General features: G+C 48.9%; 3 protein-coding genes across 3 annotated transcripts in view; 2 read left to right on the plus strand and 1 right to left on the minus strand.

The window, feature by feature from the left end:
* GCDH (glutaryl-CoA dehydrogenase) overlaps positions 1 to 20,297 on the plus strand; it is a 415,847-nt gene that overhangs the window by 48,087 nt on the left and 347,463 nt on the right. The gene's annotated exons all lie outside the window — the stretch shown is intronic.
* Positions 478 to 2,590, minus strand: GADD45GIP1 (GADD45G interacting protein 1). The gene is made up of 2 exons (XM_081230524.1): positions 2,201 to 2,590; positions 478 to 838 (listed from the first exon to the last, which is right to left on the minus strand). The coding sequence occupies exons 1-2, from the start codon at positions 2,548 to 2,550 to the stop codon at positions 520 to 522; spliced, it is 669 nt and encodes a 222-aa protein (XP_081086650.1). The 5' UTR covers positions 2,551 to 2,590; the 3' UTR covers positions 478 to 519.
* Positions 13,853 to 18,225, plus strand: DAND5 (DAN domain BMP antagonist family member 5; the record flags this gene model as incomplete). Its single annotated transcript, XM_081231756.1, is given in 5 exon segments — positions 13,853 to 14,112; positions 14,114 to 14,177; positions 17,996 to 18,072; positions 18,074 to 18,176; positions 18,178 to 18,225. Coding segments are annotated over 5 exon segments (552 nt in total).

Here is a 20,297-nt window from a genome sequence, read left to right on the forward strand (position 1 = left end):
GGGGCTAGTTGGGCACAGGAGATGCGGGAGTGCCATGAAGGGGCAGAGGGGTCTGTCAGCCTCTGCAGACTGTGGCTCCCAGTGGCTCCCCTCCCCCTCCCCCAAGCTGTCTCGCTCCCAGGCAGTGTCTCACTCCCAGCCCCGGCTCAGCCTTGGAAGGGCTGCTTCTCCCTGCCCCCCACCATCATCACCACAGTCTGTTTTGGCTACACTTCCCCCCTGGTAATTGGCTAATTACTGGAGATTCATGTTGGTAAACAAAAGCCTTCTTCTCCTCTGCCATCTGCTCCTCCATTATTTCCCCATTGCATCCCCCTTTCACTCCCCCTGAAGCCCCAAAGTTAGTCGGCATGGCCTAGAGTCCCTAAGTGAGCAGAGTCAGGGAAGGGTGGGGATTCCCTGGCTCCAGGTGCTGGGGAAAGAACCAGGGTGCCCAGGGAGGGGTGGGATAAGAGAGGATGCAGAGCTCTTCAGGGGTGGGGCTATCAGGCAGCAGGTTTTATTGGGAAAGAACACAACTCAGGAGCTGGGTGTTGCAGAGTCTGCTGGGTCTTGGGCTGCAGCAGCGGCCATCGCAGCAGCTCGTGCCTCCTTCTTCTTTCTTTGTTTCTCCTCTTTGAGGCGCTTGCGATGCTGCTTCTCCAAGTCCTGCAGCAGCTCCTGGAAGCGGGCACTCCTCGGGTCCACGTGGTACCCCAGGCGCTCCTGGGCCTCAGCCTGCAGCCGAGCCCGCCGCTCCTTGTCTGCTTGCTCCTTCTGCCTGCGCTCCTGCTGCTGCCGCTGCCAGTTCTCAATCATCTGTGGCATCTTGGCCATGCGCTCTTCAATGAGCTGCTCCCTGCAGGGGAAAGAGAGTGGTCAGTGAGGGCAGCCAGAGCAGTACCCATCCACCCACACCCCACCCTCAAGCCTTTGCCCACATCCTGCCTCTCCCAAACCCCCCATATCTCAAGATGAAAGACTGGGAAGACTTATGATGGCCATTAAAACTGAAGAAAAATTCTTGACAAGTGAAGAGAGGCGGGAGAGAGAAACCAACATGTGTAGCCTCGAGCATGAGAGAACCAAGCCCCAGTAATCCCTAGGAGCAGACCCCAAGTCAACGTAACTTTCCCTGAGCTGTCTAGTGAATGTCGCATGTTATGCTGCATGTTATGCCAGCTATTCCCACAGCTCACTCCTCCTACAGACATCACTGAGCAACCACTTGTATGCCAGGCCTACTTCGAGGCACAGAAGTGAAGGCAAGAAATGGATTGGACCTTTCCCTCCAATCCTGTGAGTTTGTAGGTGTGAGTCACTGTCCCATTTTAAGAATTAGAAACATGAAGCTGAAAGCCCCATGGCAGGGTTAGCCAGCTGGGATAACGGGGGTTATCAGAGGTGTTCACATCCTAACTCCACCGTTCACTGCCTAAGTGACTGGACAAGTGACTTCACCTTCCTAGGCCTCAGTGTCCTCTCTCTAAAATAAGGGTGGTTCCCTTTTCCTCTTAGAGCTGCTGTGAGGATAAGAACAATAAACACCAGGAACACACCTGCCTGCCTTTGGCTGCCCCCTCCCTTCAGTTCAGTGGCACAATCAATGTCCCTGGTCTTGCTTCCATTCTACTCCAAATCCTTCAGACCTGCTTCCAAGTCTGACCTCTGCCCTTGATTCCGTGCCCCATCACCTCCCACTCTTCCCCAGCTACACTAATGTCCAGGCTGTTCCTTAAAGCACATTCCTACCTCAGGGCCTTTGCACCAGCTGTTCCCGCTACTGAGAACACTCTGCTTACGATCTTCCTATGACTACCACTGATCATTCATTCAGGTTTCTGCTTAAACATTTAAACGTCAAGTTCTCAGAGAGGCCTGAGGCCTACCAAACCGAAGTCCCCCTCAGGCATGCATGCATTCTCCACCCAGTTTTATTTTCCTAATGGCTCTCTGTCGCCACCTGAAATTATCTTTGTTTTGTTCCCTGCTGTGTCCTCAGCAGGGGGTGCAAGGCCTTGCGCACAGTAGGCGCTCAGTAAAGGTTTGTTGATGACTAAATGAACTGTTATTCATAAGTCTCTTTTGTATCTAGGTGAGGATTCACGTAAATACTGCATGCAAACCCCGCGATAAAATGCCCGATGGACTAAGTACTGCTGTTGGGACACAGTTCACCCACGGCCCGCAGCCCCGCGCGTGCCCGACCGCACGCACGCACCTGGCTTGTAGCTTCTGCTCCTCGGCCAGCTGCTGCACCCGCAGCGACTCCTGCATGGCCGCCAGGCTCGGGTACCATTCGCGCTCCTCAGCCTCCAGCTCTTGCAGTTGTTTCCGCGAAGGCCACAGAGAACCGGCGGCCACCCCGGAGGCGGCGCCATGCCGCCCGAACTGCTTAGCTGCGTAGCGCGGCCCCAGCTGCCAGGGCGGGGTCAGTGGGTCATCCGGGTCGGGCCACCAGGGCCCCGTTGAGCGGCGCGGGGGCGGAGGCGCTCGGTAGCCGCGGGAGCCCGGGCCTAGGGTCGTCGCCAACCCGAGCAGGCTGCGCGCCTGCCGTACGGGCGCAGCCATATTGGCCGTACGGGGTCCTCGCGAGCTGGCCGGGCTGGCCAAGGCGCTGCCTGCGCGTGAGGTTTGTTGAAGCCCCTGAGGAGGCCAGTAGCTTCCCTACTGCCTCTGTTCCGGGCAGGGAGGAGAAGAGGGGAGTAATATATTTTTTTTACACATCTTCAAGTGTAATTTTAAATTTTATTGTAGCAGTTAATTTATTAAAGTCGTATTTAAAATTTAATTCTATATTTTAAAAATAGCAATTATGGGCTTCCCTGGTGGCGCAGTGGTTGAGAGTCCGCCTGCCGATGCAGGGGACACGGGTTCGTGCCCTGGTCCGGGAAAATCCCACATGCCGCGGAGTGGCTGGGCCCGTGAGCCATGGCCGCTGAGTCTGCGCGTCCAGAGCCTGTGTTCCGCAACGGAAAGGCCACAACAGTGAGAGACCCGCGTGCCAAAAAAAAAAAAAAAAAAAGCAATTACTTTCTTTTTTTCTTTTAAGAAGATGTTGTGGGTAGGAGTTTATTAATTAATTAATTAATTATTTTGCTGTGTTGCGTCTTCGTTTCTGTGCGAGGGCTTTCTCTAGTTGTGGCAAGCGGGGGCCACTTTTCATCGCGGTGCGCGGGCCTCTCACTATCGCGGCCTCTTTTGTTGCGGAGCACAGGCTCCAGACGCAGACTCAGTAGTTGTGGCTCACGGAACTAGTTGCTCCACGCCATGTGGGATCCTCCCAGACCAGGGCTCGAGCCCGTGTCCCCTGAATTAGCAAGCAGATTCTCAACCACTGCGCCACCAGGGAAGCCCAGCAATTACTTTCTATGTTATAATTTAAATGTTTAACATTTAAAATCATTTAAATATTTAAACATTCAAATGTCATTTCAATTTTAAGTTCAATCTACGTAGTACTTTATATTTTAATTTAAATATTTAAAATCTATTCGAAATATTTAAATTTTATAAACACTTAATTAAATATTGTTCATAACATTATTTATTTTATGCTTTTTAATTTGATCTTAGTATCTTTATTAAACTTTTAATTTTCAATAATTATTTAAAGCTTTACTTAACATTTATTTTAAATATTTACATTTCTGTTTAAAATATTTAAATTTGAATGTAGCTATTGTTTAAGATATTTATGTAGAAATTTTATTTTAAATTCTATTGTAAATAGTTCCTTTATGCCTTTTAATTTAATTTTTTTATATTTTAAAACGTTTAAAACGTTTGATCGTGGTGTAGAAATTAAATACTATTTTTAAAAAGGATTTCCACCTTGAAAAGGAAGGAAATTCTGACCCATGCTACAGCATGGATGAACTTGAAAGACATAATACTGAGTGAAATAAAGCAGTCAGAAAAGGACATAGATTGTATAATTCCACTTATGTGAGGTGCATGGAGTGGTGGAATTCATAGAGACAGAAAGTAGAATGGTGGTTGGGAGGGGCAGGGAGATTGGGAATGGGAGTTACTGCTTAATAGGTATAGAGTTTCTGTTTGGGATGATGAAAAAGTTCTGGAGATGGATGGTGATGATGGTTGCACAACACTGTGAATGTGGTTAATGCCACTGAACAGTACACTTAAAAATGTTTTAAAAAGGGACCTCCCTGGTGGTGCAGTGGTTAAGAATCTGCCTGCCACTCTAGGGCACATGGGTTCGAGCCCTGGTCTGGTAAGATTCCACATGCCGCGGAGCAACTAAGCCTGTGCGCCACAACTACTGAGCCTGCATGTGCAGAGCCTGTGCTCTGCAACAAGAGAAGCCACCGCAGTGAGAAGCCCGCGCACCGCAAGGAAGAGTAGCTCCTGCTCACCGCAACTAGGTCTTCACAGCAACGAAGACCCTATGCAGCCAAAAAAAAAAAAAAAAAGCCGTTTGCTCAGTGAGCAAGGAAGCCTGGACAAGAGTGTTCATAGTTCATAGCGGTAACATATATCTCATATATATCAGTCTCAAACGGAAACAATCCACACCTGAGTCCATCTGCAGTAGACTGGGTACCTAAATTGTGATGTTTTGGCCAACAGAATACTGCACAGGAATGCAGGAGCATTCACAGCTGCTCACAGCAATGTGGATGATTCTCACCGACATTTTATGCAACAAAGGAAGCAGGACCCAAGTGATTCCTTTTCATAAAGGAATGTTTTTCATTGTGGAAAGTTTACACAAATTGTCTTTTTTTTAATAAAGTTGAACAATCCTAGTGTCATTGTGGATGCACACCTTAAGGGGTAAAAGATAAAGAAAAGCCAAGCAGTGATCATTCTGGAAGTCAGGATGGGACGCCGGGCTGTGGAGGCATGGGGGTGGTGGTCACGTGGCAGCAGGTGGGCGGGGTTTGCTTTGTAACAGGTCATTGAGCTGGGCATTCCCATTCTGTTTGCTTTTCTCTAAGTGGACTTTATTCAATGTTATTTCTTGATCTGGGCTTCAGTGATGCCTGAGTTATAATTATTCTTTCAGTTGTATATAGTTATATGTGTGGGCTGCACACTTTCTTGTAGCTTTATTATATTTCACAATTTAAAAAATGAAAATACAAGCAACATAAAGGGTTTCAGTGAGAAGTCTTATCCCCACCCATCTCCCATACTCTGCTTCTGTGTCTGAGCCCCTCCACCCCAACTTGTGTTAGTTTCTTATGTATCCTAGAGTTGCTTATACATTCTTATTAACAGTGTTAATGGATTATTTCACAGGGACAGAAGAGTACAGTCATTGTGTCATCACCCAGGTTTAACAAATATTCACTTTGGCTCGATTGCTTCAGGTATTTTTTTAAAAATTCCTTTTAATATAACTTGAGCCCTATTATGAAAGCCTCCGATGACAGTAAGGCCTCCGCCTACAGATGCTCCCCCTCCCCCCACCACCATTTCTCAGGAGTAACAGTTACTTTGAAATTAGCATATTCTTCCAGGACCAGTCTTTATGCCTTTGCTACTTATCTGGAGTCTGTGGAAACAATATCAATATATATTTTAAACAGTTTACATAAATGGTATCCTGAATGTATTAGTTTGCAACTTTTCTCCCTCAGCTTCTTGGTTTCCAGATATCTCCAGGTGGATCCATGTAGATTTTTTTCTTTTAAATAAATGTATTTATTTACTTATTTTTGGCTGCGTTGGGTCTTCATTGCTGTGCGTGGGCCCTCTCTAGCTGCGGTGAGCAGGGGCCACTCTTCGTTGCGGTGCGCAGGCTTCTCACTGTGGTGGCCTCTCCTGTTGCAGAGCACAGGCTCTAGGTGGGTGGGCTTCAGTAGTTGTGGCACACAGGCTCAGTAGTTGTGGCTTGTGGGCTCTAGAGTACAGGCTCAGTAGTTGTGGCGCACAGGCTTAGCTGCTCCAGCAGCATGTGGGATCCTCCCAGACCAGGGCTCAAACCTATGTCCCCTGCATTGGCAGGCGGACTTTTAAGCACTGAACCACCAGGGAAGTCCTGGATCCATGTAGATTTATTGCACATACTGTGTAGCTGTGTTTTTCAGTGTGGGTGACAGGGCCGTTATTGATTCAGGAAGTCAGTGAAGTGGGTTCCAACCAGCATTTATTTATTTATTTCCAGGTTTACAATTAAGGGAAGGATGATTCATAGAAAACATTTTTGTTAATTTAAAACTTATTTACTTTTAGGGCTTCCCTGGTGGTGCAGCGGTTAAGAATCCACCTGCCACTGCAGGGGACACGGGTTCGATCTCTGGTTCGGGAAGATCCCACATGCCGCAGAGCAGTTAAGTTCATGCGCCACAACTACTGAAGCCTGCTCCTAGAGCCTGTGCTCCGCAACAAGAGAAACCACCACAATGAGAAGCCCACGCACTGCAACTAGAGAAAGCCCGTGCACAGCAACAAAGACCCAATGCAGCCAAAATAAAGAAATAAAGGTGTCTACTCTTAAAAACAAACAAACAAAAGGGGACATCTGTCCCCATTAAACCCTAACTCCCCATTCTCCCCTCCCCCAGCCCCTGCTAATCAACAATTCTAATTTCTGTCTCTGTGAATTTGACTACTCTTGGGACCTCGTACAAGTGGAATCATACAGTATTTGTCCTTTTGTGACTGGTTTATTTCACGTAGCATAATGTCCTCAGTTCATCCACATTGTAGCATGGGTCAGAATTTACTTCCTTTTTAAGGCTGAATAATATTCCATCATAAGTATTTACCACATTTTGTTTATCCATTCATCCACTGATGGACATTTGGGCTGCAACCACCTTTTGGCTACTGTGAATAATGCTCCTGTGAACATAGGTGTATAGCAGTTATTATTAATGAAAAAAATAGAATTAAATTAAAATGTCAGATTATATCACGTATAGTAAGGGTAAGTATTGTTTGGTAAAGCTTTTATTTCTGTCACAGATACGTGTATGTATATACTGGTGGTACAATTGTGATTGATGCTAACAAACCTTCCCCAAACAACCATTTTATCATGCTCATTGTGTAGATCAGGAATTTGGGCAGGGCATGGTGGGCATGGCTTGTCTCTGCTCCATGCTATCTGCAGCCCCAGTGGGAAAGATTGAAAGTTGAGTGACTTTATACCCTGTGGCTAGAATCATCAGAAAGCATCTTTATTTATTCATGTTTTATGGTTCATTCTGGCTGGATACTCAGCTGGGCTATTGCCTGGAACAGCTACACAGCGGTCTCTCTGCATGGGCCAGTTTGAGCTTTCTCACAACATGGCAGCTGGATCCCAAGTGAACAAGACTGAAGTGCATGGCATTTTTATGACTGAATCTCAGAAGTCACATGACTTATTTCTGCTGTATTCTATTGGTCAAGCCAGTCACAAAGGTTGTCTAGGTTCAAGGGGAGGGGTCAGAGACCTTGTCACTAAGTCAAAGGATTGTCAAAGTCACATTGTCACAGTCGCATACAAAGGATTGTATGTAGAGCATATAGGATAGGACATATTGTTGAGGCCTCTTTGGAAAGTACAATCTGCTACCTCTGGTTTACAGTGTAAAATGTATTTCTTACTGCATTTAGCAGTTAAAAAAAAAGTTGGAAAAAATATCTGCTCAGTATTATCTGTAGTATGAATAAACTATAATTATTCTGTCAGGCTGTTTTGATGGATGTTTGTTTCCAATTTTTCTTTTTTTTTAAATTAATTAATTTTTGGGCTGCGTTTGGTCTTCATTGCTGTGCACGGGCTTTCTCTAGTTGCGGCAAGCGGGGCTACTCTTTGTTGCGGTGTGCGGGCTTCTTATTGCGGTGGCTTCTCTTTTTGTTGCAGAGCACAAGCTCTAGGCACCCGGGCTCAGTAGTTGTGGCTCATGGGTTTAGTTGCTCCGCGGCATGTGGGATCTTCCCGGACCAGGGATCGAACCTGTGTCCCCTGCATTGGCAGGCACATTCTTAACCACTGCACCACCAGAGAAGTCCCTCCAATTTTTCTTGATTGCAGAAATGATGCTGCAGTAAGCCTCCCTGTCTGTGTCCCCATGTGCCCACGGGGAAATTTCCCTGAGGTGCTCAACAAGTCTGTCCCCAGGGTTTGCTGAGGGACAGATAGCCAGCGTGGTTGAGGTCCAGTGAATGAAGAGGATTGAAGGGGGAGGTAAAATGAATAGTGTTAGGCAGGGGCCAGCCATGCAGGAATTATAGGGCATGGTGAGGGGTTCTGGTTTTATTCCAAGGGCAATGGGGAGCCATGGGAGGTTTCTGAGCAGAGCAGTAATGGATATGACTTACAATTCTCCTCTGGCTGCTGAGCAGAAAAGATATTGAGCGGGGCAACATGCAGAAGCAGGAAGACCCATTAAGAGGTAGAAGGGGCCACATGGTCCCTGACCTGCACTGACCTCAGAGCCTTTTCATTACTTTTGCTGTTATCATGCCTAGAACTGTCTCCAGGATCTAGACATGGTAGCTCTTTCTTGTCATTCAGGTTTAACTCAGTGGACACCTCCCTGGCTCCTTGGACCTTTGAAGAGATAGGAAATGAAGTAGAGACAGTCCCTGACCTCAAACAGCTCACAGTCTTGTGGGTGAGACAAATAAATAATTATAGTGGAGGCAAAGGAGGAGGAAAGTGCCTGGAATGGAGCTGATAGGCAGCCAGGTGTGGGACATCTGAGCTACAGTTTCCTACCAGACCAGGAAATTAGGGAACCACTCTGAGTTTTAAGCTGGGAACCAGAGCTTAGAGGTTAAAAGTAGGCACTCTGATGTCAAACCAGCTTGGGTTGAATTTCAGCTGCTGGCTGGGGTTCTCTTCACCCAGCAGGTACCAAATGGTAATGGGGAAGTGGCTTCTGAGGGCAGGCCTTAAACTGAGGTAACAGTCACACAACATAAAATTAATCATTGTAGGGCTTCCCTGGTGGCGCAGTGGTTGAGAGTCCACCTGCCAATGCAGGGGACACGGGTTCGTGCCCTGGTCCGGGAAGATTCCACATGCCACGGAGCGGCTGGGCCTGTGAGCCATGGCCGCTGAGCCTGCGCATCTGGAGCCTGTGCTCCGCAACGGGAGAGGCCACAACAGTGAGAGGCCTGCGTACCGCAAAAAAAAAAAATAATAATAATCGTTGTAAAGTGAACGATTCAGTGGCATTTTGTCTACTCACAATGTTATGCAACCACCACCTCTATTCACCTTCTTGCACATTTCTATCACCTGTACCCATTAAGTAGTCACTCTCTAGTCCCTCTCCCCACCCAGCCCCTGGCAACCACTAGTTTACTTTCTGTCTCTATGGATTTGCCCATTCTGGACATTTCATGTAAATGGAATCATACACAATGTGACTACTTGTGTATGGATTCTTTTTCTTAGTTGTTTTTTAAATTTTATTTATTTATTTATTTATTTATTTGGCTTGCCACGCAGCATGTGAATCTTAGTTCTCTGACCAGGGATCGAACCCATGCCCCCTGCACTGGGAGCACAGTCTTAACAACTGGACCACCAGGGAAGTCTCTCTTAGCATATTTTTGAGGTTCATCCATACTGTAACGTGTATCAGTACTTGTTATGGACTGAGTTGTGTCCCCCCCCAGATTCATATGTTAAAGTGCTAACATTCAGTACGTGACCATACGTAGAAAAGGTGTCAAGTTAAAATGAGGCCATTAGGATGGGCCCCAATCCAGTATGACTGGTATTTTTATGAAAGAGGAAATTTGGACACAGACACACACACAGGAAAGACCGTGTAAAGACACAGGGAGAAGATAGCCATTTACAAGCTAAGGAGAGAGGCCTCAGAAGAAACCAACTGTGGTGACTCCTTGATCTCAGACTTCTAGCCTCCAGAACTGTAAGAAAGTAAATTTCTGTTGGTTAAGACGCCCAGTCTGTGGTACTTTGTTATGGCAGCCCTAGCAAATTAATATAATACTTCATTCCTTTTTATAGCTGAATGATGTTCCATTGTAGGCAATTAAATTTTTTAAATTGAAATATAGTTGACTTACAATGGGCAATTTTTTTTGTAGTAATGAAAGATGAAAAATACTCAAATGTCTAAGAATAGAGGACTTGTCAAAGAAATTACTGATATCCATACAATGGGATACTATGCAGATGTTAAAAAAGAATAAAGGTGCTCTCTGTTTCATGGTTCTCAAAGTGTGGTCCTCAGGCCAGTGGCAACATCACCTGGGAATTTATTAGAAATGCAGGTTCTCAGGCTCCATCCCAGAATCAGATCTGTGCGAGAGCCTTCCAGGTGATGCTGTGTGGGCTCAAGCTTGAGATCTACTGCTGTATATAACGACACAGCCCATGGGTTCACAGCAGCCCTGAGGTGCTTTTTTAAAAACACCACTGCCTGGGTCCCATCCCCAGAGATTCCAATGTAGTAATTGATTTGCAGCAGATTCTGGGCATCGATTCCTCATTTACAAGTGACTCTAATGTGCAGCCAGGAATGTGAACCACTGATAAGGAGCGAACTCTCGCAGATAGAGTAAGTGCAAAAACCTAGGTGAAAAAGAGCTACATTCCAGAATATTCTTTGCAGGATTGTTTGTGATGGTTAAAAAATTGGATAATGGAGAAAAAAATTGGGGTGTATATATGTGCATTGAAATACTGAAGGGCAGGACAGATGAAAGTTAAAAGGATATATACATTCAGATGCCGTGTATATTGTTTTAAACAAAACAATTTTATGTATCTTTTCTGAATGGACACATATACAGTAAAACTATGAATACAGGCCTGAGGATTATAATTGGCAAATTCAGGGATTAGGGACAAGTATAGAGTCAGTTTCTCTCATATCTGTGATCTTTTATTTCTTAATTGTTGCAATGAGTAAGAGGTGTTTGTTATATTTTTATCTCTCTGTATTATATATTTATATTACTTATATTATATATATATTACTATATATTTATCTATATCTATTATATAGTTTATCTATTTTTATCTATACTTACTTGAATGCCCCAAATCACTTAAAAAACAAGGGGCAGAACAAAGGTATTGATTGCTTTCATTTGTGCTTTTTTCTTAAGTTTTTTTTTTTTGCATTGAATTTTTAAACTCTAAAGGGACACCGCCCCCTCCCCCCACCCCCACCAATCTCATCTGCCTATTTAAATGTTCCTCCCCAACAGGAGAATCTTGCTGCTCTTTTCAGTGTGCAAATACAATTAAATTGTACCTGTAGGGGCTTCCCTGGTGGAGCAGTAGTTAAGAACCCACCTGCCAACGCAGGAGCCCTGGGTTCGAGCCCTGGTCCGGGAAGATCTCACGTACTGCGGAGCAACTAAGCCCGTGCGCCTGCGCTCTAGAGCCCGCGAACCACAACTACTGAAGCCCGCCTGCCTAGAGCCCGTACTCCCAACAAAAGAATCCAGCACAATGAGAAGCCCTCGCACTGCAACTAGAGAAAAAAGCACGTACGAAGACCCAATGCAGCCAAAAATAAATAGATAAATAAATAAATTTAAAAAATTGTACCTGTAAATTCTTATCCCTCTTCCCCAAAACGTCAGCACCTTGTTGTGAATTTTTTTAACTTCATTTTTCTTAGCTATATTTTCCATGTTGAAACTTCAAGAGTGTCGCAGCCCCGTACAACTGTGTAGGATTATGGGATTATGCTTGGGTGAGTCTACGGAAGAGAGAAGAAGTCCGCGTGACTGGAGGGAGTGAGAAAACGGGGAGAGAGTGCGGAGAGATGAGGGTGGGGTGGTGATGCGAGCAAACAGGGAGAGGCCTGCTGGGCTGCAGGGAGAATTTTGGCTGTTAATCTCAGTGAGGTGGTTCCTGGAGGAGCCCTCTGGGTGCTGTCGGAGGAACAGACTTTGAGGGAGGGAGGAGGCGGGAGCTGGGGTACCAGGGCGGAGGGACTGCACTGGTTCAGGTGGGAGATAATGAGGATTATGTCCAGGTTGGGGACCGAAGAGGGAGTGAGAAATGGGCGGATTCTGGGTAGATTCTGAAGTGGAAGGGACTTGCAGTCATATCAAATTGGGGAGGGGGGGAGTCAGAGAAAGAGGGGGCTTAAAGTTGCTGCCAAGTTTGGAGCCTCAGCACCTGGCAGGACGGAGCTGCCATTAGCTGGGTCTAGAGGACAGCGGAAGGGCAGGTTGGGGGACGCTCAGGGGCTCGGATGTAGCGGGGTCAGTGGGAGGTGCCCGCGCACCTCCCGGTGGGACGTCCGGGAGGCAGTTGTCCAGGGCACGGTCGCCGTGCAATCCCGAGAGATGCCGCCAGAGGGCAAGCGCACCCCATCGCACTCGCAGCTCCGGGGGGCACGGGAAGGACCGGCCCTGCAGCATCTCAGGGCCCCGCGGCCTACAGCTCCTCACCTGGGTGTGAGATGGGAGCCGCGCAGGTGCCAGGGCCAGGACTGGAACCCCCAGGCGCCTCCAGGGCCCCAAATCCTGGGACGGGGCTGTTTATGTGCTTCCAGCACTACAACCAGCACTCCCCACGGGGCTGTTCCCACAGCACCTAGGGTCTCTGCAAAAATGTCACTTCCACAGGAAGACCTTCCCCGACCACCCTGGGGTCAGAAGCCCCCACCCCGATTCCTCTAAGGCACATCCCATTTTAGTATCTTCGTAACACTTAAGACTCTGAAATCATCTTACCTTGTGTTGTCTGTTTTCTGTACTACAATGTAAAGTCTGTAGCAGCGAGGACCCATTTTCTGTGTTGTCCTCCTGTATCCCCAGGGCTCAGAATTATTCCTGGCCTCTAATGCATGCCAAAGAAAAAAACAACGGCAATAGTGTTAATCATAGCTTATTCATGGTGCTACTGTGTACCAACCTCTATTTGAATCTCCTTACATAAATTGTCACCAGTCTTCAGAACAACCCTGCCAAGCAGGGACTGGCTTTTCTGTTTTATTTTTTGGTTTTTTTTGGTGGCGCCTCTTGGCTTGCAGGATCTTAGTTCCCCAACCAGGGATCGAACCTAGCCCTGGCAGTGAAAGCACCGAGTCCTAACCACTGGACCACCAGGGAATTCCCCCAAGTAGGGACTGTTGTTATCCCCATATTACAGAAGAGGAAGCTGAGGCCCAGAGAGGTTTAGGGACTTGAGATTGCATAACTAGGGAGTTTCAGTGTTGAGTCCGAAGCCTGAGAAGCCTAACTGCAAAGTCTGAGTTTGCTAAATGGAAGAATGGGGCCCTGATGGGAAGGGAGCCCCTTAGGGCATTCAGCATTGTGCCCCTAAGCCCCTGCATCTCCACCTTTCCTTTCTGGTCTCCACAGCCAAACACACTTGCAAGCCCAGCCCCCAGATCCCCTGCCAGGCTAGGGAGGGGTGGGAACCCAGCAGGTAAGGGGTTTACTCTCCTCCCCATTGTGGGTTTGCAGAGGTGCCTCCCAGGCTACCCAGGTTGGGGGCAAGCCATTAAAGGTGGATCTGGGGACTTCCCTGGTGGGCCAGTGGTTAAGACTCTACGCTGCCAGTGCAGGGGCCAGGGTTTGATCCCTGGTCAGGGAACTACCTCCCGCATGCCGCAACTAAGATCCTGAATGCTGCAACTAAGACCCGGCACAGCCAAATACATAAATAAATATACATTAAGAAAAAAACAAAGCAAACAACAACAAAAAAGGTGGATCTGAAGGGAGTTCCCTGGTGCCCTTAGTGGCTAGGACTCAACGCCTTCACTGCCTAGGACACGGTTCAATCTCTGGTCAGGGAACTGAGATCCTGCAAGCCATGCAGCTCAGCCAAAAAAAAAAAAAAAAAGGGGGGGTGGGTGGGTATCTAGAGAGCACAGATTCCACCTACCAGACAGCAGGGTTGGCTGCCCAGGACCCTGAGCCCAGTCCCAGACTGACCAACACACAGAAAGACAGACAGATGATCCTCAGCCAGCTGACCACTCTCTTGAGCCTGCTCAGTGGGGCCTGGCTACCCACAGGCTCAGGGAGGCCTGGACGCCAAGGCCTCCCAGCTCAGCTCCAGGCTGCTGCCAATGAGACCCAGTCTCTGGGTCAAGGGGCCCCAGCTTTCCCAGTGCCACCCTTTGCCCTTGGCAGCTGGAAGGCCTTCTTGGGCCTGCAGAAAACTGGGCAGCTGGGGACAGGCAGGCTGCAGTATGGGCAGGATGTGGCCATCACCGTCTCTGCCACTGGACCCACAGGAAGTGGCCCAGGAGATGTGCAAAGCTGTGCCCTTCACTCAAGCAGGGGAAGGAGAGGGCTGGGTTTCAGTGTTGATAGAGTACAGGCTGTGGCACCAGACAGATTTGGGGTCAATCCTGCATCCTTCACCTAAATGTCTCTGATCTTCAGTTTTCTCCCTTGTAAAATGGGGCATAAGCATCTCGCACCTGGGCCAATGCAAGTGCTACCATCTTGGTCTCCCAGCTTCTGCTATGGCCACCCTGTCTCCTGAGTCTAGTTTTCCATCTAGTGGCCAGAGGGCATCTGGGAACACCTGAGTCTGGGCACATCCCTCCTCTGCTCAGAACCCTCCATGGCTCCCACTTCACTCAGAGTGAACATCCAAGTCCTTCCTGTGGCCCACAAGGCCCTGCACAAAATGCCTGTCATCTCCTGCCCTTACCTCCTCCCACTCTCCCCCTCACCCACTTTCCTCCTGCTGCACCAGCCATCTTGCTTTTCTCCAGACACACCAATATTATGTCTACCTCAGGTCCTTTGCACTGGCTGTTCCCTTTGCCTCTAGCACTCCCCACCTTCAACATTCTATGGTTCCTTCTCTCACCTCCTCCAGGTTTTTACTCAGATGTTGTTTTAAAATGTTCCCCCTTTCTGCTTTATTTCTCGCTGTAGTTCACATCATCACCTAACAAATGAAATTGATTTTGTAGTTGCATTTACCATCTAGCTCCCTCACTAGAATGTTTGCTCCACCAGGGCAGAGATTTTTATGTCATGTTCACTTCTGTAGCCCCATCCCTGCTCTAGAGCAGAGCCAGGCACACAGTGGGCACTCAGTAAGTATTTGTTGAATGAATGAATGAATGAATGAATGAATAATAGTAGTACTTGACTCCTAAGGGCTATTGGGCAGCCTGAATGAGAGGGATAAGGGAAGCATTCTTACAGCTGCATTCAGTTGGTGCTCCGTAAAGGTTTTGATAATTCATACCATGTATTGTTTATGGCCCAGGTTTTGGAGCTAGGCATACCTACGTTCAACTTCTGCCTCAGCTGCTGATTTCTGTGTGACCCAGGGCAAGTGGCTTTCCTGCTTTATGCCTCAAGTCCCACCTTTGCAAAAGGGAGTTAATAATAGTTGAGAACTCATGCGAAGTGCTTGGCACCATGCCTACCAGGGTGTCAGTTCCCAAGATCCCTTGGCTTGTTATCAATTCAGCAAACCTTCATTGAATCCAGACAACTCGGTGGTATTGCACAGCCCTGGACCAGCTGCCTCAGTTGCCCCATACAGCCGTGCACACTGCACACAGCAGAGGGGACCCCTGACCTGGGATCCAGCTGTGTACCCTCTCCCAGAGCTGCAATTGTCCCAGGGGGGCACAGGGATGCTCTAAGGGCTAGCAGTCCCCTCGGCAGCTGTGTAGTCTTAGGCAAGCAAGGGACTTCTTGGAGCCTCAGTTTCCTCATCTGTAAATGGGGATATTAATGGTTCCAGCCTTGCAGCATTGTGGGGAGGAGGGAGTACCTCAAAGGTGAGCAGCATGGGCTCGGCAGGGTGTTAGGGCTCGGCAAGTGTTAGCTTTTGTTATGATGCACCTCTTGGGGCTATAGCCATAAACAAGACGGAAAGAGTCCCTGCCTTCATGTAGTGAATATTCTGGGAGAGAGAGGAACATTGACAATCCCCCAGAGAGACATAACAATGAATTGCTATGAGACCCTGGAGAAAGAGATGAGGATGCTAGGAGAAAGACTACCAGGAGGGTGAAATTTGTCTTGGGGGTGCTTTTGAGGAAGGAAGGATGAGTTGGAATGAGCTCTGGGAAGGGTGGATGGACGAGAAGTCTAGGTGGAGGGCACAGCAGGGGCAACGTCCCGGAGGCAGGCACAAGTTTGGTGCATTGAAAGAACAGCGAGGAATAGAATTACCATATGATCCAGCAATCCCACATGTCCAGGGCATATACCTGGACAAAACTATTATTCAAAAAGATACATGCACCCCTATGTTCATAGCAGCACTATGCACAATAGCCAAGACATGGAAACAAAATAAATGTCCATCAACAGATGAATGGATAAAGAAGATGTGTACATATATACAATGGAATACTACTCAGCCATAAAAAGAATGAAATAATACCATTTGCAGCCACAAGGATGCAACTAGAGATTATCACGCTAAGTAAAGTCAGAAAGAGAAAGACAAATACCATATGAGATCACTTATATGTGGAATCTAAAATATGGCATAAATGAACCTATCTACAAAACAGAAACAGACTCACAGACATAGAGAACAGACTTGTGGTTGCTGAGGGGGAGGGGGGTGGGGGAAGGATGGAGTGGGAATTTGGGGTTGGTAGATGCAAACTATTACATTTAGAATGGATAAACAACAAGGTCCTACTGTATAGCACAGAGAACTATATCCAATCTCCTGGGATAAACCATAACAGAAAAGAATATAAAAAAAGACTATATATATATATATATATATGTGTGTGTAACTGAGTCACTTTGCCATACAGCAGAAGTTAGTACAACACTGTAATCAATTATACTTCAATTAAAAAAAAAAAGAAAGAAAGAACAGGGACTTCCCTGGCGGTCCAGTGGTTAAGACTCCGTGCTTCCAATGCAGGGGGCTCGAGTTTGATCCCTAGTTGGGGAATTAAGATCCCACATGCTGCATGGTGCGGCCAAAAAATTTAAAAAGGGGGACTTCCTCGGCAGTCCTGTGGTTAAGACTTCTCTTTCCAATGCAGGGGGTGTGGGTATGATCCCTGGTCAAGGAGCTAAGATCCCACATGCCTCGGGGCCAAAAAACCAAAACATAAAACAGAAGCAATGTTGTAACAAATTCAGTAAAGACTTTAAAAATGGTCCACATCCAGGAATAAAGACACAGACGTAGAGAATGGACTTGAGGACACAGGGAGGGGACGAAGTGAGAGAGTGGCATGGACATATATACACTACCAAATGTAAAATAGATAGCTAGTGGGAAGCAGCTGCATAGCACAGGGAGATCAGCTTGGTGCTCTGTGACCACCTAGAGGGGTGGGATAGGGATGATGGGAGGGAGGGAGACGCAAGAGGGAGGAGATATGGGGATATATGTATATGTATAGCTGATTCACTTTGTTTAAAGCAGAAACTAACACACCACTGTAAAGCAATTATACTCCAATAAAGATGTTTAAAAAAAAATGGTCCACATCAAAAATAAATAAATAAATAAATAAATGAAAAAGAAAGAAAGAGAGAAAGAACATTGAGGAGACCAGGGTGGCTGGGGCAGTGATGGGGGGAAGGGCAGGGTGATGTGGAGGCGGGAGGGCGGATGGTGGGTGCAGGGTTTAAACAGAGAAGGGCCATGATCTGGGAGCAAGTTGATAGATCCACTTAGGTGGAGGGGATCATAGGAAGAACTAGCATTTACTGACTGCCAACTGTGTGCCAGGCAATGAGCTAAGGGTTTTCTGTTCAGTCCCCCCCAGGGATCCTGGAATACCACCCTTCCTGTTGTCCCTCACCCCTGGAGGTGGCAGCAGCTTCCTACAAGTGCCCACCCCCAGGCCACCGTATCTTTACCATCATCTCTTGCTAGGGAAAAGCAGCCCTGCTCTGTATTAATTCTCTCTGTCAAAAGGCCTAGAGTGGTTTTCTTTTTTTTCCTGGTTGAACTTTGATGATTTTACAGGTGAGAAAACTGACGCCCAGAGAGGTTGAGTAAGTTGCCCCAAGGCACACAGCCAGCAGATGGCAGAGTCAGAATTTGAACCCAGGCATTCATGCCTCTCTAGGTAGGATGAAGTCTCTGGTTCCAGATTCCACTGCCCTTGACTCATCTCCCTGCCTCTGGCCCCAGATGCTCTCCCGGCTGGGCTGCATGGCTCTCTACCTCCTCAATCACCTCTGCTTTGGCCACTGCTCCCCTTTCTACCTCCCCGTTCATCCCCTGCAACAGCTGTGTGCCTGCTCGCATGCGCTGGGCACCTGTGGTCCTCTGGTGTTGGGCGGGCAGCCCAGCCTCCCTTCGCCAGGTGAAGGATGTCCACTGTGCGGGTTGAGGGGTGTCAGTGCAGACCAAAGGCATGAGCTGAGCATCACGAATGGACACACAGATGCATGCACCGTGGAGAGACAGGGGAAGACAGGCTGAGAAAGACACCAACCTGGACCATGCACACGGTCCAGCAACCAAGGACGCAGGGACAGCCAGACAGGTCTCCAGAGTCCTCACCCTGCTCCTAGGGACACCAGGCACAGCCCCAGCCATGGGGGTGGACCACTCATAGTCAGAGTGCATATTTATTGAGCACTCACTGTTTGCCAGGCCCTGCTCTAAGTCTTTGATAAGTACTAACTCATGTCATCCTCAGAGCAGCCCCATGACATAGGGGTTAGCAGCATCACATTTTACGGAAAAGGAAACCTGAGTCCCAAGAGGCAAAGTCACTCCCTCAGAGTCACACAGCAGTGCATGGCAGAGGTGGCATTTGAACCCAAGGCATGGTGGTTCCTGTTTTTAACCACCAAGCTGGACCTCCTCTCCCAGAATGAGTCAAACACACTCCCAGCTGCAGGGAAGATAGACGGCCCCACCCAGACTAGGAGACACAGTGATGACACGGTCCTAGCGATCCCGAGAAACCAAGGCTGGGAGGCAGACAGAGCTGCTGGGGGAAACCTGGGCTCCCCGAGTCAGAGGCAGGACACACGTGCCCCCAGCTGCCCCTCCTGTCCCTCACCCCCCCACATCCAGTCTCCACACAGCACCATGCCCAGTGTGGCATCTACAGGAACCATAAAGGTTGGCCAAGTTTAGTTGTGTGTGTGTATGTGTGTGTGTGTGTGTGTATTTCTCCAATTGGGGTTTCCTGGGAGTGGGTGGCCCTGTGCTGGAGCGTGGGCATCAGGAGTGCTCCTTCCTCAGCTGGGCTCAGGGTCTGCAGTGGACGAGGGCAGCCTGGCTTTGGGCGGCTGGAACCAGGGCCCTAGCAGATGGGCCCGTCTGGCACAGACGCGGGGACATGTGGCGCTGTCAGGGTTGCCTCCAAATGCCCCCCGGAGCTCAGGGCGGGGGCTGGCCAGGCCCCCCTCAGCCTTCTTCCTGCCTCAGGAAGGAAGGCCCCAGGTGAGGGGAGCAGGAGGCGGGGACCCGAGGAAACAGATGGGCCAGCGGGGCGTGGGAGCCTGTGACCTCTGACCCCACAGGCCTGCACAGAGAGGTGGGAACAGGCCAGGCAGGCAGCTCCCAAGCCCCTGCTCCAAGGGCCCTGAAGTGGGGGGTGATCACCAGGGGCCCACAGAGTCGGGGGCATACTCTCCCTCCTCCCTCCAGGGTTCTGTGCCAATCCCAAGCAGTGTCCGAGTGGGCAGCTCAGCCCTGGCACCGCGAGCACCCCTCTCTCTGGCAGGCATGAGGCGCCTGCTTTCTCCCCCTTCAGCTGTGCCCACCTCCTGCCAGCCGGGGAGCCAGCTGGGAACCTTGGTGCCAGGGGGGCCCCCAGAGTCCCTGCCCCCTCCCGGGCAATGCCAGCCGGCCCCCACCCCCGCCCCCCAGGCCCAGTAATGGGTGGGTAATGAGTGCTGGGGGAGCGGGGGAGGGGCGGGGAATGCAGGTGCCACAGGCGCTGGCACAGGGGCCGATAATCAGGTTTGCCAACGCCATCTGTCACCGCGCGAGCATCTGGGGCTCAAGGTGACCCTGTCACCCTCAGTTACAATTACGAGTTTGGCATCTGTATTAAAGCCCGCCAGCCGGCCAGGCGGGGGGTGGGGGGGCTGGGGTGGGCATGAGGGTGTGCGGTGAGCCCCATCCCGGGGGTCCCGTTCCCAGGGGCTGCGTGGCTGCCAAGGCACGGGGCTTCTCTGTGCCTGGGAGAGTTCATGTGTGTGTGTGTGTGTGTCTGTGTGTGTGTGACAGCCTCCACAATTCTGTGAGCGAGCGTATCTGCGTGCAGGGCTGGAAGTCATGGGTTTTTGTGTGTCTCTGGGCATGGTGGTTGTGTGTCTGAGCTTGGGGATGGCCAGGGCTGGGGGGCAGCTCTGAGATCATGTGGGTACACAGATGGGCACGTGTTCATGTGCTGGGAGAGGAGCGTATGGCAGTTCCAGGTGTCTTTGGGTGACGGTGTGTCTGGGTGAATGCATGATGGTGTGTGTGA

This window comes from Mesoplodon bidens (genome assembly GCF_964165515.1).
Source record: "Mesoplodon bidens genome assembly, chromosome: 4".
Lineage (NCBI taxonomy): Eukaryota > Metazoa > Chordata > Mammalia > Artiodactyla > Ziphiidae > Mesoplodon > Mesoplodon bidens.